Source organism: Stylophora pistillata, chromosome 11 (assembly GCF_964205215.1).
Source record: "Stylophora pistillata chromosome 11, jaStyPist1.2, whole genome shotgun sequence".
NCBI lineage: Eukaryota > Metazoa > Cnidaria > Anthozoa > Scleractinia > Pocilloporidae > Stylophora > Stylophora pistillata.
In genome coordinates this window covers 19495059-19512644 of record NC_142529.1, presented here as the reverse complement: position 1 = coordinate 19512644, position 17586 = coordinate 19495059, and the positions used below count along the sequence as shown (strand labels likewise).

At 38.6% G+C, this 17586-nt stretch overlaps 2 protein-coding genes across 2 annotated transcripts in view; one reads left to right on the top strand and one right to left on the bottom strand.

The window, feature by feature from the left end:
- The window catches only part of LOC148720488 (tetratricopeptide repeat protein 39A-like), a 32978-nt gene extending 17151 nt beyond the window's left edge, over positions 1-15827 (bottom strand). The window contains exons 1-9 of the mRNA XM_088737635.1: positions 15676-15827; positions 14306-14458; positions 11314-11473; positions 3256-3324; positions 1576-1628; positions 1249-1325; positions 1059-1126; positions 484-548; positions 25-130 (exon numbers count right to left, since the gene is read on the bottom strand). Coding sequence (XP_088593761.1) covers positions 25-130; positions 484-548; positions 1059-1126; positions 1249-1325; positions 1576-1628; positions 3256-3324; positions 11314-11473; positions 14306-14458; positions 15676-15704 — 780 coding nt within the window. The 5' untranslated portion in view covers positions 15705-15827. The remainder of the gene's footprint in view (positions 1-24; positions 131-483; positions 549-1058; positions 1127-1248; positions 1326-1575; positions 1629-3255; positions 3325-11313; positions 11474-14305; positions 14459-15675) is intronic.
- LOC148720489 (tetratricopeptide repeat protein 39B-like) lies at positions 11863-13032 on the top strand. The gene is made up of 3 exons (XM_088738415.1): positions 11863-11970; positions 12206-12323; positions 12731-13032. The coding sequence occupies exons 1-3, from the start codon at positions 11867-11869 to the stop codon at positions 12851-12853; spliced, it is 345 nt and encodes a 114-aa protein (XP_088594541.1). The 5' UTR covers positions 11863-11866; the 3' UTR covers positions 12854-13032.
- Positions 15828-17586: the final 1759 nt, after the last annotated feature.

The window sequence follows — 17586 nt, the reverse complement described above, 5'->3', positions numbered from 1 at the left end:
TCACTTAACTTTCTGTAGACTCGCCAAATTAAATCCTCCAATGCCAAGATGAACTCCTCCTTCAAAGTCCTTTCTTTGGGGAGAATGTTGAAGAGAAGATGGCTGATGGGCAACCATGTCCAGGCAAGTCCTGAATTAAGAGGAATAGTACGATATTATGAATCCTTTGACTCCATTGTTCTGATAGATAATTCTCCCCTCTAGCTGCTACAGATTTCTTTGTAACTTAGTAAGGAGAATTTGGTGTTAAATCAAGCTATTCACTTCTACCTGATAAGTTTGAGTATTCTCATTACCTGTTTGCTGAATAACAAAGGGATATTATAGGGAGAAGTTACAGGTTAATCACTTCTGGGAGTTAAGGGGTTAATTAACAAAATAAATGATACCTTATATAGGGCTGCAATAAAAATTGGTGTGCAAACTAATTGTTTTCAATAAGTTGGTGCATTGAAACGATCTGAATTTCACTGCAACACTTACTTGTAAGTTTGATAAGCACTTCTGATTTTGAGAGCTCCACGAATGAAGCTGACCAAATTTTCATCCTAAAGAGAAATTTGTAGGAGTCATTCCAGACAGACAACCTAATCTATTGTCCATGGTAATAAGTGACCTCCTAAACTAGCAGATTTCTATTCATCATTATTAAGCTATATAGTTTATTACTGACTAAAATAGTCGAGTTTAGTATAAACCAAGACAATGGATAGCACTGATGGCACACCGCTCTGATTGGTTACTCAAACTCCAAATATCCTTTGTTATTCACCTCTGTGCAACTCGCGTCTGGGATTTACAACTGAAGGTATGTTGATCATTGCAGGAATAAATAACAAAAGGTAAAATCATCCTTTTTGTGCTCTATTATCTTACTGTTCTAATATGATTATACCATACAACTTTTCACCTCAGTGGTGGTGGCTATTATAAGGCAGTGGACATTTGCGTGCTGGCTTGCAGCTAGACAAATATCTGCCATTAGCCCCCTCCAGTTCAGTGAATAGTTATCAAAGATTCACTGAGAGTGAAAGAAAGTCAACCCTATTTATCATTACCTGAATAAATGTGAGTAATGCCCTCATAAATAAACACTCAGCATAGCATAGCTCAGCATGTCTTTCCACTAGAATGAAAACAAAACATATCTCAATTCAGAAAAAGGGCAGAGTGTTTGATGCAGTCCTGTTGTGAAACATCATAATCAAGATACAAAAACTGTAACAAGAACACTGCAGTAGAGAATACCTTCTGTTAAATTATCATAGGATGGATTCCAAATCCAACTGGTGAATGACTCTGTCCATGTATGTTTTCTTCTGTATCTAGAAAAAAAAAATACAAAGATTAGAACCAAATTACATTCTAGCATTAATTAAAATCAAAATAACCATGAATATTACTTTCTTCTTCTTGCAATGTGCAAGCATCCCATCCTTGGGGAGTAGCAACAATTCAAGTTGCTTTATAATGAAAAAATTGATTAACCCCTGGACAGCAGGCAGCTCGGGCCTCTTAGTTGAGGAGCTGACTTAGCCACACCTTTATCCCCTTTCGGCTCTCCATCTATCCTACCTCCCTTCCTCCATGCATTCCGCTCTCCATTCATCCATTGAGCTAACCGCCTCCTGGTTAGCCCAATGGATAGAGGGCTGGACTGGTGTGCAGGAGGTCGAGGGTTCAAGCCCCGGCTGGACCAAAACTCAAGGTCTTAAAATAATTGAGAAGAATATGCTACCTTTCTATAACTCAAGAAATGGTTAGATATTCTAGTCTTCTCAGATGGGGATGAATAAATGGAGGTCCTGTCTCCTACAGGGTTAGGGGCAGGAGACGTTAATTTTTCCCACACATGAGATTACTGTGTGATGCCGATGTCCTTCCCTGGGGTGGGATGGGTGGGATTTATTAGGTGGACTACTCGCATGGTTGGCATATGTTCTGTTCTAGTCCTACCCTTCTGCGGTAGGATGAACAAAACCGTAGGTCCCATCTCCTGCAGGGTTAAGGGTAGGAGACATTAATTTCCTCTCTCCTGTACCTTCCATCCAACTTTTTCATCACACTTCCTCCCTACCAACCTCACTCCCCTGCCTTTTTCCATATCTCTCTCCCTTGATTCCTCCCTTCTCATTTAAAAACCACATGCTTCCATTAGCTTCCCTATCTCTCTCTTCTAAGGCCCCCAACAGCTGTCTCTTTCTTTCATTTCCTCATTCTCCTTTTCTTTCAAGTTAAATATTTCACTTAATTCCATCTCCTTGACACCCATTGCCCAACTTTGTAATACAGTAACTACACATTCACTATTGTTGTGACTGAAAATCCTTTTCATCTCAAATGCTGGCCATTGATTCATAAAAAATTCATAACAAATTCATAACATTACCAAACTAGAGTGCACACTCTGATTGGTCAAATCACTGTACACCATTTATGCCCATGGGTGTAGGCCGCTCACATGACCAAATGTAAGGATCAGTTTCTACACACTTGTTTTTTCTGGTCACATAAGACTTCTTAAGTAAAAAAAGGGACCTCTTCTGCTACAATGTATCAATGCTATGTTACAAAACAAATGATAAACACTGCAGTATACACTATTGAGATATGGATGCACATGGGAGGTTGCTAAGCACTCAGGAAGCTAGAGTTGCTCTCAGCTATCGCCTTGCGTGACTTTTATGATTCTTTCATGCTCTGCAACCTCTGCATTCATCCATAACTCAATAGCTTATGCTGTGGTGTTTACCATTTGTTAATTGCAAAAATTAAGTAACTAAATTAAAAATGATAAAGTATTGGAAGGTATTACCTTTCACAGACATGCATTGTATAAGCTTAAAATATTAATCTAGTCTTGATTGTTTACAGTGGTGCTGTGGATGAGAAAGTGTTAGCTGATGCTATTAAGATGACAAATACTGCTGTCAACCTGTGTTTGTCAAACAAGTTCCTTCAAGCACAAGCAAAACTTGAACCATGGTAATCAATATTGTGTCTTAATCTAACAAAACTTTAGATTTTGAACTCTTAAAGAGGCCCTCAGACTGTCCCAAGGATGTTGGGATCAATGTCTCAGTATTTAAAGAACTGTGCATGTAGCCTTCCCCTAACCCAACCGTAACCCTATAACTTGTTAAAAAAAAAAGCAAACAAAAAACATATATTTTATAAAGCACAATTAGTTAAACAGATATTGGGTTAGAGGGAGTCTTGAATTCTTTAATGTTAGGTAATTCTGTTAGTACTCACAGGTTCAAATGTCATCATAGCCTGAAGACACATAATGGTGCTATAACCAAGAGCATGGTACATGCTATCCTAAGGTGAATCAAGAAATCTTCATTAATTTAACTGGCAGATAGTTACACTCGGTTTTACTTCTTGTGGCAAAAAAAGGCTTACAAAGGGAGGGGAGTCATGGGCACCCCTTGCATCCTCCTTGCCACATCATAAATGAACAAATCATCATCAAGTCATCTTCTTCAGTTATTTACAAAAACCAAACACTCCTGAAGGCATCATACTTTGTAATTAGTTTGAGTTTATTATTACCACTGACTGTAGAAATTTCCACTGAATTTTACAGAAAATGAGGAGTATTTAAATCTCAATTTCATTCTTCCCTTTTCAATTCTAGCATCTGAAAAAAAATTCTGCTTGCATGGTCCTGGTTCTGGCACTTAATTCATCAAAATTTTGTGTATCATAATTAGTTCTGAATCAAATGCAAAGCCTAATTGACAATGCAGTATCAACATTGTCTGCATAATATCTGAGCAAAGTCTTCTCACCAACCCTTCCAAGGCTTAATTGCATGCAGACACCAACTTTTCAACTTACTAGCCAAGTGGCTAGTGATATCTTAGATGTTATGACAATTTCAGTTTGTTTACTAGCCAAACAAGCTATTTAAACCCTTGCAAAATAAGACTGGAATATTCTGGTTATTTCTAGAAATTTTCTAGAAATATGACAGAAAATATTTCCAGAAATTTCTAGAATTTACCTGTTTTCTTTTCTGGAAAATTCTAGGATATTCTAGAATGTTAATGAAACATGCTAATTAGGGTAAAATTGGCCAGAATTTGCCAGCTTATTCCACAAATCACAGACTAGGTCATAAAATCAGCTTTTTCCAGCCTTTTCCAGCCTATTACAAAATGTATATTTCTAGAATTTTCTAGGAAATTCTTGCATGCTCCTTAAAGGAAGTAGTGATTAAGGTAATGTATCAATTTCCAGCTTTTTCTAGCATATTCCAGATTTTCAAGATTTTTCAGCATTTATTCTTTATAGCTGCAAGGAATCTTTTCCTGAACCCAATACCTGTAAAAAAGAAAAAAGCAGATGAAAGCAGTTTAAGTAAAAAGCATGTTATATTTGAAACTGTATAGTGCAGAACATAAATTATAAACAAGAAACTCTTGCTGAAAGAACTTTATTTCAATCAGTCATGTTAGTAACTGAGTTTTAATTGCAGAATTTAAACCAGTAAAAGGAAAGATTTATCTGTTGTACCTTTCGTTTATGTGATGTAATACCGTATACTGTATTTTCCAATCATAAGAAGATTGAAAAAAAAAAGATATTGAAAATATATTGAGCATTTTAACATTCTTTAGTGAACTATCACTTTTTGATAGTCATTTCTTCCAAAGGTGTAATCTGAATAAGATCTATGCTGCCATTATTAGGGCCCACCTAATGTGGAAACATTTCTTGTCAGCGAAAGTCTGACTATAGTTTTGTCAAAAAAAAAAATCACTAACAAGAGAGTATAGACATAAAGTATTAAGCTAAGAATAAAAAGAACCGTCAAATTAGTCAGATGACAAAGTGGATCGAAAACCTGTTTGAAGTCAAAATTCTTAAGAGTTATGCTTTAACAAGCATTGATGTGAAGATCAAACCAAGGAATTCAAAAGAAACAAAACATATGTTGCACTTTATATCGAAAATCAAAGTAATTGAAAAAAATACTGGGTTTATAAACTCACCAAATACTGCGAGAACATGTCCGTTCCTTGCCGTGAACATTCACCTCCTTCTCTCACATTGAAGGGATCACGAACGATGATCTTCGAGAAACTCTGCGCCTCCACTCCCTACGATCTCCACTCAACAACATCAACGTACTTCAGCTTGGGCATTTTCGGAAATCAAAACTAAACAGAACTCAGCTGAACAGGAGCAGACTTTGAGTGAAATGCACGCCAAGAATGATCACGGTAAAACACGTGGAGATAATGAATGTCAAAGCACGAATAGACGCTTCCACATTCAAATCTTGCGGAACTTTTGCTTTGATCATATTAAAAAGCTGCGGTCACTTCAAAGTCGGCCATAAATATCACATCTTGGCCTGGGTCGAAAACAAAGAGGTGTGAAATTCTTCAGGAGCAACGTAATTGCTAGATCGTTATTCTTCTTGTTCGAAGGGTTGGCCACCAAAACAGTAGAAACATTCAAAACTAAGCTTAAGATATTTTTGTTTAAAAAAACATTACTGTTAATTAATTACTTATTCTTATGTCTTAATAATCTTTTGTTAGGCGCATTGAGATTAGAAATGCGCCCTAGAAGCATCTACTTTATTATTATTATTATAACCCCAGAACTGTGAAAAGGACTGTTAAGCGGTCGTGGTCACCCTTTGCTGAATCTCAACAGCCTTTTTGTAATGTCCTTATCTGTTTTGAATGGTCACTTAAAATAGAACCACTCAAATTAAATTAAGAATTATCTTTCAAGTAAAGTTTAATCCATATTTATCTTCCCAGTTTCAAGTTTCCAAGTGTATTTCGCACTATTCAAATTAATACAGTATAAGATGACTTATATAATTAAGTGAAGAAGATAATGACAAGTAGATATCATGCAGGTTTGTATATGTGTGGACAGTGACCAAAGTAGCCGTAGCTTACGTGCTGGTCACTGAATAGCGCTTTATACTAATGACGTCATGAAATTTTAGACCCCCCGCGTGACTCAGACAAACAAACTCCACTTCTTTGAGAGCTACAAGGGAAATGGCGAGTAGTTCGCTTATTCCCTTACAGTTCTGACCGAAGAGGACGGCGTTTCTGGCTCCAAATTTGAAAGAGAACCGGAAGAATACACTGTAGACCAGCTAAAACGGTGGTTAAAATGTAGGGGCTTAAAATTAAGCGGTAAACGAGAAGATCTTGTACAGACTGTGAGATGCGGGAATTATCACACCCTTGATCCGGCAATCGATCATGGAAAATGGTTTGCTGCCAAAGTTTTCTAAGAAAATTCTGATGTAAACAATGTAAAAAGGGATATAATTTGGATATATCAACAAAGTTGAAATGGTAAATTGGCCACCGTAATGATTACAAAAGCTGACGTTTCGAGCGTTAGCCCTTCGTCGGAGCGAATAGAGGAATTGTGGGTTGTGTGTGCTTTTAAAGGCAGAAAATGGAGCTACGTTATTGGTGGGTGCATGGCAACGAGAAAAACATGAATAAATTAGTGGAATGAAAAGCGTTCATTGATCCCTGTGGGATTTAGACTGCCGGTTTGAAAGATGAGCTTTTGTTCAAGATATTTACGGCTTTCCGTGCCACCTAAGTGCAAGGAAAGACCGCAGATTGCCTTATGTTGCTTAGAATGATTAGGTAAATTAAAATGTCTAGCGACTGGTTTCGATGTGTCCTTGTCATTCCTTTCCACGTCTCGAAGGTGTTCTCGGAATCGGTCACCTAGTCTTCTGCCTGTTTCGCCGATGTATATCTTTTTGCAATAAGTGCAAGTTATGCAATAGATTACATTAGCGGAGGTGCACGTGAAGTGATCGGTGATCTTAATGGATCATTTAGGTCCCGATATTTTATCAGTGTTGTTAATGAAAGGACACGTTTTGCATCGTGCACGAGCGCATTTGAAAGTGCCTGGTTGCTCATTAGTCTGAAAAGAACTTCTGACCAAAAAATTGCCTAAGTTTTTGTCGCGTTTAAATGAAATGAGCGGAGGCTGCGAAAAGATAGTGCTTGTCTCTGGATCGTTTTGAAGTAATTTGAAGTTTTTAAGAATGATGGATTTAACTGAGTGGTTGTGAGGATGAAACGTGAGAGTGAATGGAATGCGGTCGGAATCTTCCTTATGCGACGTTTGTAGTGCTGAATGTCGATCAATAAGTTGAGCGCGGTGGTAACCCGCTTGAACGACGGAAACAGGGTAACCACGTTTATCGAAGAACTGGCACATTGACTCTGATTTGTGGTGAAAATCAGAGTCATTACTGCTTAAACGACGAAGTCTTAGAAACTGAGAAAAAGGAATGGAATTCTTAACGTGAGATGGATGAGAAGACGAATATAACAAGTAATTATGCGAGTCTGTAGGTTTGTAATACACACTAGTGCATAAACCGTTACCTTCAATTGAAACTTTGACGTCTAAAAAGGATAAAGAATTGTCAGAAATTTCCCAAGTATATTTCAGAGCCGGGTGAAAAGAATTGACTGCAGTTATGAATTGAGTGAGCTCCTCTCTGGTAGAGGAGGTAGCGCCGATACAGTCGTCGATGTAGCGACCGTAGAGTTCCGGTTTGGACCCGTTGTATTGGCTGAAAAATTGATGTTCGACAAAACCTACAAAAAGATTCGCATAGCTAGGTCCCATTTTGGTGCCCATGGCTACACCATTGGTTTGTTTGAAGAAGTTGTTTCCGAATGAAAAACAATTGAGTGTGAGCACTAGTTCGGCTAAGCGTAGTAGTGTTTCAGATTTAGGTTCCTTAACAGTACGTTGATCAAAAAAATGTTTAAGGGCCAGAAGGCCTTCGCCATTAGGAATGACAGTGTAAAGAGACGTAATGTCCATGGTGAAAAGAAGTTTGTTTTGGCCAAGGAAATTAAAGTCTCGAAAAATTTGAAGAGCGTGTTGGCTGTCTTTAATATATGATGGTAAAGTTTTGACGATGGGAGCCATAATTTTGTCTAGATAGCTGGAGATAAGTTCGGTAGGGCAACTGCAAGCCGAGACAATGGGCCGACCCGGGTTGTTAGGTTTGTGAATTTTAGGTAAAAAGTAAATACGAGAAGTTCTAGGAGTGGTTATGATGAGATTCTTTGCTGTGGCCGGCAATTCTTGTTTGGTTATGAGTTGGTTGATCGTATTCTTGACGGAGTTTTGATTGCTGGCAGTGAGGTCTTTGTCGATCTTTTGATAAAAAGAGGTGTCAGAAAGTTGCCGCAAAGCTTCTTTTTGGTAGAGGTCGGTGCGCGACTGAGCCGCCCTTATCGGCCGCTTTGATAACTATGTCTTTGCGTTTTCTAAGACTTTTTAGAGCCGACCACTCTTCACAAGAGAGATTAGAAAATTTGGTAATACGTTTGAAATTGAGTTTGTTGATATCGTGGCGGCATTTTTGATAAAAAAGTCTAATGATGCGAACTGGCCCTCTGGGGGAGTCCATTTAGACTTTCGAGTCTGAAGTGTTTCGAAAGTGTCTTTGTTCGAGGTGTTAGAATCGTCGAAACGTCAGCTTTTGTAATCATTACGGTGGCCAATTTACCATTTCAACTTTGTTGATATATCCAAATTATTTCGTTACTCCCACCGACGCAGCCCCAAACAGTTTCTTTCGAAACTATCAGCCTTTATTCAATGTAAAAAGGGGGTTGACAGGCCTACACGACTCCCCAGCGCGTGTTTAGAATAGCCTATTCAAAGTTTGGCTCTCACGAGCATGTTTTTTAGCGATCGCCCTCTTGTAAGATACGAGCGGCGGATTTTTGTATATTTCGCTCAATACTGATTGTGTTTCTATTAAATGCCAGTTCATGTAGTTTATGTAGTTAATGTTCAGGCAGTTGTCATTGAATAATTTCTGTTTCTTTGACGCTGAATTTTCTCTTTCTTTCGGTGCTTTCCTCTAAGGAGCATGTGCTCAACTTACTTGCGCTGGTCTTAGATTTGCCTTTAGTGGATCGGGAAATTCGGCTGTTGGACCTTTTCCGCCGGGCCAGTGAAGAGCACAAATATAACTTAAGTGTTTCTTGTTATGTTTTTCTCCGTAAAAAACTCATGCGAACAAGCCACCAGCCAACGCTTGCACTTTGCCATGTCTCGCGAAGGTTTTGGGAAAGGAATGAATACTTTCTTCCCTAATTCCTTTCACTCTTTGAGTGATTTCGGCCATTTATCTGCATATCTTGAGTCAGTCTTACACTCACCCCAACAACAGTGTTTGGTACTAACCATGCCCCTTCCTTTCAGAACGCCAAGTCATTTTTTGACGAAATTTTCCGTCGTTTTGTTTTAATTTTAGAGCTCTCGCTTGTCTGAGTCTGTGCGGGGGGTCTCATAGGTTATCACGTAACAAAATCTATTTTTAGTAATAGTATAAAGCGCTATTGGTCCCTAAATCAATTTGAGAAGAATGTTTGAGTTTCTTTTTGTTCATTAAGTGGTCATTTATGAAAAAATAGCGTTTTTTGGCGTACTTTGCAATACCATCAACCTGTATCAAGCAGTTCCCCGCGTGACCGCAAAAGACAGGTTTGATTTTGCAGACATCCCAAAAGTATTGCGTAAAGGATTGACAAGGTGTTGCTCTCTGATTTCATGAGACAAAAGCGGCGATATCACATGGTAATGCAGCAATGAGAGCAGTTTCCATTGACTCTGAATCGTACTTTCTAGTCTTCCTTTTTGAAAAAGTCGAGACAAGCATCTAATTTCTTCTTACCTCTGAAAGAAATTAAGCATCAGCAAAAGAAGCTCTTGATTGTGAAACAGTTTCTCCTTGTCAGCACCTCAGGAAATGTATAGAGATCAGTATGGAGAATATGCATACTGATCTGATAGTGTAGAGAGTTAAAGTTGCTTACCTATCGTTTGATTATTCGTTACCAAACCTCCCTCGCTTTCATTTTTATCTCTGCTTGGTCCTTCTATTTCTAGAAGTACTAAGGGCCGGTCATTAGTTATCTTTAGCGGAGAGGGGAGAAGGGAGAGGGTGGGAGATTTTGGTAATGTCACCATAAAATTTATCTAACCCCCCCTAAGGCTCTGTCATGTTCTTTTGATCACCCCTTCTTGGCAGTTGATTGGCAATTAATTTGCTATAGTCCCCCCTCCGTTCCCCCTAAAAACCATACGATTCCCCAAAATCTCCCTCCCCCTCCCTCAGGCGATAACTGCAGGTTGCTGTTAGCATATCAAGTTTTATTGTATGTATTATACTTTTTTTCGCAGGGAGCGATATTCTTGTACTACGCTGGGCGTATAAAACAAGTTCAAGGCAAGTTAGATGAGGTCAATGCTAATGCAGAGGAACCTACTAAAACAGGAAGATAATTAGGTTTTATCAACGGAGTTGATATTGTGAACTGGCCACTTTAAAGAGTTTCGAAAGCTGTCGTGTCGTGTCTTAGCTCTACTAAATAGCCCTTAGTCAGAGCGAATAGAAAGTGAAGAAACCTACGTTCCTTACTCGTTAATATAGGAAGATTGACTCGTTTTATCTTAAAACACAAAGGCTGCATCTTTCACGGTAATAAATCAAATATAATAGCTTTGTGATGTACTATTGCGTCACAGCACTTTGCACTTATTATACTTATTCCAAGTCCCTATGCTCCACGAACTTATATTTGAAGCTCGTGGAGCATGAGTGCCTTGGAAAAGTGAGCCTGTTGTCTTTCTGCTCAGCCCTCTCTAAACCTACGGTAAACTGGCGGCTCAGACTAGTTATGGGAAGGAAAGGTAACAGAAGCTGAGGTGACGTGGCGCGACTGACTTGACGTATCGCGGTGTATGACGTTACTCTTATACATGGTAGAAGGCGACCGATTGTTGCATGACACGATGTGACAGAACAAGTTGAGACGTGGTTTGACGTGACATCATGAGGTGACGGTAAAGAAATGACTGGACCTGTCACGATCAGCGTTACACGATGTGGCGTGAGAGTAAACGACTCCGGCGACATGACTTGACATGATTTTGCGATGAGCTTTTTGTCTTTTCTGTTTTTCTTCAGGCCACGAAAAGCTACAATGATTCAATTCAGTTCAGTCTGAATGGAAACAGTTCCATCATATATGTTACTGGCAGTTTTTTTTTTTTTGTGTGTGTGTTATGTTACTGGGAATTGATGTGGTGTTATTCGTAAGTAGATCGTCACACTAGACCGTTCGGTTCCCGTTTTAGTCTGTGTCACGTTGGTCACATTCACGTTTCCATTTCAAATGGAAAATACTGTAACAGTACAAGTCTTCTCCTTTACCATTGCTGCTGCACATGGTAAAGTTTTGTACAAGTCTTCTCCCCTACCATTGCTGCTGCTACATGGTAAAGTTTTGTTGTTTTTGTCGTAGCCAAACTATGATCAAAATCCTCTTTTTCTGTCTTATCAGATATGAGGGGGACTGGGCCAGAGCGTACCACTAAGTGCAAGTGTTCTTTTGAAGGAAAGCCGCTGGTCATGGGTAAGCTATGAAAGTTTAGAAAAATAAAATATGTGAAATTTAGCCATAACATCACTGTTGTCAGAAAGAAAATAGATATAGGCAAATAGGAATATACAAATTTTTCTCATTGTCATCAACACACTTAGCTTTCAAGTCTCAGTCTCAATGACGCTTTCACCACTTGCCGAACAGAAGCGCTGTTGATGAATAATGAAAGCAAGTTTCTAAAGAAACGGTTGGGGATAAAACAGAATTATTTGGTTTTATCAACTGAATTAATAATGTAAATTGGCTACCGTAAAGAGTTTCTAAAGGTGACGTTTCGAGCGTTAGCCCTTCGTTGCTTGAAAAGAATTGCAGTTACATTACATGATTACAAAAGCCTTTACAAACCCTTTCTCCGGCAGACTTCCTACATGTATCTTAAGGCTTGCTTCAGAGTTATGGCGAGAATTAGAAACCTGGAGCTTGCTAAAGAAGACGATCAAAGTGAAAAGGACACCGAAGAGTATCTTTTCAGGTAAAAAAGTAGGAAAAAAGGGAAAAAAGCGGATAACTTTTGTGGATTATTTATACGACTATTTCTGTAATTGCCTCTGTGGTGTTAAAAGATCCAAAGGGGAGGTTCAGAAAACGAGATGGAAAGAAAGTGTCCCTCTTTCGCTTGCTCCTAAACCAATTTACACGTTGCGCTCCCGCGTCCCTCACATGAGCTTTGAAAACGATTGGATACCAGTTGGTTGTCTTTGCAACAGGCGACTTCCGGAATACAAGCAGCGCATCGCTGGAAAGTCCGTTCCATTTAAGAAATTTTCCATTCACAAAGCTAACAAGTATCTGGAACAAGGCAATCATCTATTCCTTCCTGGGATGGTAAGTGCTAGGGGAATCTTTGGTCAAAATTTCTTTTCTCTGTTGGTCAAATTAGCATTGTAAAGCAGATTGTTTTGATAATAAGACCTCACTTGAACGAGTCACTCTCTCAAGCCCGAATGGCGGGAAAATTTTTGTCTTCTGTACATGTTAGATATGTTAGCCTGGCAAGTGCGTCACGTGGATCTTTGTACAAGAACGTTAGATAACACATTTTTAGGGGTATAATCTTGAACTATTTAACAATCGGCCATTCTCAAACGGCAGCAAAGTGACTTTTTTTTCTCGAGACGGCAAGGGTGAGGAGCCGGATTCGAATCAGGATCTACGTTAGATATTACTAAATGATACATATTTGAGGTTGTTTTTGGGAAATTAAGAAACACCTTAACTAATTCTCCCTTCAGGAACTTATATTGCTATGGAATGGGTTCAAGGTTCTTCATCGCAGGCCAGACTTAGTGAGGCCAATGTTGAAACTTGTCCAAACGTCACTGGTAGAGTTAGAAGAAACTAAAGGTAAACTATAAGTAGAAACAGTTACTTATGATTATAGCTTGAAAGAAACCAACTGTCACGTTTGCCTCAGCTTTGCGAGAGGTTTCCAGGTCGCGCAGTCACTCAAGTGTAAACAAAAAGGGGTAGAGTGGCCGAGTGGCCTGGGCGCTGGTCTTGTAATCTGGTAGGCTCGATTACCAGCCGCTGTTCGGGAACCGGAGCCCGCGCTCCTCAGCGGAAATCGAGCTTAGTAGTATGAATGTCCCCGCCGCAAGCACTCCACCCTAGTACTCACTGGATTTGTTTTCAGAAGCTCGGAGTTCAACTCCTTGGCTGCTCTATAAATATTGCAAACTGGTCTGCCTCCGGCCAGTTGGGTTTTTTTTTCTAAACACTGTGTTCATGTTTGTTTACTATCTCTATTTCCAATTTGTGTGAATTAATAATTATCAATTTTGCAATTGCATTGAAAATTGTGAAACGCGCCCTAAGAACTGTTATTGTTTATTGTTTTAAGTATCTTAAAAGAGAAAAGACCATGGAAATTCTATACATCTATGAAATTAAGCCTTAAAAAATTCAGGTACTAACACGGGACTAATCTTGTGTTCAAAATGCTAGTTATTTGCATGGAAAACATGCCTTTTCAGGACTACCTCACCCAGAAAATCTTAGATAACATGTGCAGTTTGTATAGAGATAAAATCAAATGAACATAGTAGTCAGCTCTGTAAATCATGTGTTCACTTGCAAATATAATGTTGGCATTTTAAATTAATTGATGTTCAAGTTTGTTCAACTTGATGGGTTTCAGGATCAATAGAAGCATGTACCATTCAGTCGCATACAGCAAAGAACTAGCATTTTGAACAGAAGATTAGTAGTTCAGTTTTCACTATATGATTCAACAGAATTTGATGATGATTTCCATTCAGGTCGTCATACAAAATAGCCAAAATTATGTAAATTCTAGACTTAACACTGTATTAACAATCATTGTCCGTCAGACAAATGTAGCGCTCTTCAAGAGACTACCATCATTTTCTCCATCAATGCAATTAAGATATGTTTTCAAACTTAAAAAATTGAGTACGGAGAGATGTCTCCTATCGGGTAGCAAGCTCCATGAACTAAATTACAATTTTTGATAGTAAATTGGTTAAATCAACCAAGTTCAAATTGTAAATTGGCCACTGTAACAAGCAATAAAGCTGACGTCTCGCTATGACGAAGGGCTGATGCTCAAAACGTCAGCTTTTTTACTTGTTACAGTGCCCAATTTACAATTTCAACTTAGTTGATATAACCAAATTACCTTGTTACCCCTACCAGTGCAGCACCAAAGTTTCTTTGGAAACTTTCAGCCTTTACACAAGTTTTGATAGTGACTAGTATAGTGTACTATTTTTTAGGGGGAAGAACAGTCAGCCCTAACAAAAACTTTTTCCTGCATTAAGTTTGTACCTAGACCCTATAATCTGCACTAGATACAGTTTACTATTAATGATAGCTTAAATTCTCTGTACCATGGCTCTATGTCTGCCTTTGCTTGAAGGAACTTGTTTGAAAAGCAGAGATCATAAGCTTTGGTGATCATTTTGATAGCTTCAGCCATAGTAGGTGAATCATCACTTAAACTGTTATTTAAAAAAAAAAAAATAAAAAGAGTGAAAAACAATTATCAATTCATTCATGAATTCAATGCTCACAATTACCAGTGATTGACTGGTTATCCAAATATACTGATCACTAGGGCAGGGGTGGGGACATATACCTGCTTTGGATGTTCTACATGTATCTGTTATAATTCTAGTTTCAAATTTGTATGGGATCAGTTTTACCTTTAACTCTCACTTGTTTTTATTAATGGTAATGAATACCCAAGGAAAATACAAATCAAACTAGTTTGGAAAAATCCTGAGCCAATAAACAATTTGAAAGAACAAACATGAATGCTCTTTACCCTTTGAAAGATACAGTACCTATCATTTTCAGGAAGATACCCCCACCACCCAATATGTGATGCAAAACTTTTATAAATGTAGTGCTAATTTGATTTCATAACACAACAACAGAGGTGGCACAACTACACCATTCTTGACGCAACACTGAAGAGATTGAAGTCTCTCCTTGACCCTTGAACCCCTGGGAGTGTTTAACATGTAACTTTTCCCAACAGCATCACCTCTGAATCAAACTCTAAGTTCTTGAGGATAGAGAAAATGATCATGAACTCAAGAGGCTCATGACTATAAGTTAAATTCTCCTTGTGAGTACCATAGGAAATATAGAGACCAGTATGGAGAACTTTCATACTGATGTTGGGATGTCAAGGATTAATTTTAAGCCAAATATACTTTGTCGATGAACTTTTTATTTCTTACACGTCAGTCTTCAGTACAGATTGGGATACTCAGGATACTGACATCAGAGCGCGACAAAATTACCGAAAATTGAAATCGGCGATGACTTGATGTGGTCAAACACCCGATATGGATTCACCATCCCTGGCGCTTTCGTTGAAATCAAATTAATAACCGGCAATAACATACGTTGGATACAAGCAAGTTCATACATATCGAATTTGTTTAAAGGTCACATAACTTACCACCAAATTATGCAATGCAACGCACTGAATTACCTGTTATGTGCTTATCGTGGAAAGCATTTGGTAATTCAAGAAAACAAGTTTATATTCATAAGAATTTGAGATCACAAGTTTACAAATCCGTTCTATTCAACGTACTTCACTGCAAACGCTTAATACTTCGAGGACAGTCTGTCTTTGGTAGGATTTGAGTAGACGATCAAAATTTTCTTGGCTTTTAGCTAAAAATGTTAAAGGTACACTTACCTTAGCTGATCCGTCGCGTTTACTTCCATCTTCTACTAGAATAATCCTTAATTTAGTGAGGAGAGGGAACAGATCAAAACAAATCAAGACTTTTGTAATGTTTTCACATTGTTTCAGGCGGTGCATTTCGTAAATTTGTTTATTTACTAGTGTCCAGTTTACTCTCTGTGAAGACTTGTCTCGTCCCGTGCCCAGACCTTACATCGGTCTTGTCCCTGCTGTCCCTGCTAATAAAGTGATTTTAAAAAACATTCTGACGCAATTTTCTGCTTCAACTAAAAAAAAAAAAAACCACAAAATTTTAGGAGTCTAAAGAGTATTAGGTTGGTAACATGAACAGACAAGAAAGAGGCAAGTATAAGCCGAGCAAGAGATTATAAACCAGTTTAATTATAACCTTTTGAAAAGAAAAAGATGGCTGAGGATGGAAACTTTGTTACTTTAAGGAATAATTACCCAAGCAAAGTGCCGAATTTTGCCTTGAAAAAAAAACAATAAAACACGTTTATTAATGCTTTTAAAGCAAAGCTGAGGTCCGTGAACGATGAAAAACGCTTCTCAGCTTTGCATCACATATATCACAGTATATGTTCTTTAAAAAAGTGCATTTGATGTTTAAGCTGCGAGCGTTTCGCGAAATTCTTAAATCTCATTGGCTGTCGCAATTTCATTCGTGGTCTGTAATATGGTAAAGTAACATGAACATAACGTAGCTCCATTTAAAAGCACGCACAACCCACAATTCCTCTATTCGCTCCGACGAAGGGCTAACGCTCGAAACGTCAGCTTTTGTAATCGTTACGGTGGCCAATTTACCATTTTAACTTTGTTGATATATCCAAATTATTTCGTTACCCCCACCGACGCAGCCCCAAACAGTTTCTTTCGAAACTATCAGCCTTTATTCATTTGTAATATGGTAACTTTTCTATCCAATTCTAAGCCAACTTACAGTGAAAATCGAAAATCGGAGCTGTGAGCGCACTCTTAAGCTTGACGTTTTGACAGAAATGGAATCGAAGGAATTAGAAAGGTTTCGTCTTCTACTGAATCCGCTTTTCACTACGACGCTTATGAGCCTGTGAAAACTTGATCGTGGGTGTCGCAGGCAGAAGCGAAGAACAAACCAATCACACAGCCAGTTTTTACGCCATCCGATGGGTTATTACTTTGACTATCCAGTTTTGACTGGATCGTAAGCGATAGAGATTGAGATACTCGAGCAACATAGCTCACCCCTAAAAACTAAAATACCGTAGAATCTGACAATATTACAAGACCAGTAAGTAAATATATAGCGGTCGGTGGAAAGAAACCTTTGCGCCCAGTGAACTTTGGGAAGCACTGTGATATTCCATTGGCGCGCAGCACGTATCACGTTCGGAAGAAAGGGAGTCAACTACTGCTTGTGGTCTAAGGCAGTACTGACAATATATGCTTCTGTCTTTGAATACGAGGAAACAGTCTTCCATCAATCTAAATAATGCCTGTGGTCACTTTAACTTGTTATGTGATTACCCGGTGAAGGGGAGATCTCTTTACCAAATCAGCCATTTCAAGTTGTGAATTTCACAGCATAATATTCGCAAAACGCCGTTTACTTAGAATGAGAGGTTTCAGCCAACACCATTCGTTGTGTATAACTAACCATTGTCTGGTAAAGTATGAAGATATCTTGTTACAACGCCGAATTTATGCTGGGGGGGAGGTAACTAGCATCCCATCTAAGGGGGAGAAGAAATATTCCGCAACGGAAACCGGAGTTAAGCGTCTATCTGATGGGTCACGTGGCTCGTAAACAGACTTAACCAACGTGTATCCTAACCGTCGGGTATGGTTTTTCTCCTTCTTCATTTACCTTGTTTGATATCATTGTAGATTACTGTTCTTCAAATCATTTGTACATGTATT

Bases quoted from the DNA above. Each gene is read 5' to 3' on its own strand.
- LOC148720489 (XM_088738415.1), top strand. From the start codon at position 11,867: ATGTATCTTAAGGCTTGCTTCAGAGTTATGGCGAGAATTAGAAACCTG. The intron at 11,971-12,205 runs GTAAAAAAGTAG...TCTTTGCAACAG, and splicing joins ACCGAAGAGTATCTTTTCAG to GCGACTTCCGGAATACAAGC. The intron at 12,324-12,730 runs GTAAGTGCTAGG...TTCTCCCTTCAG, and splicing joins ATCTATTCCTTCCTGGGATG to GAACTTATATTGCTATGGAA.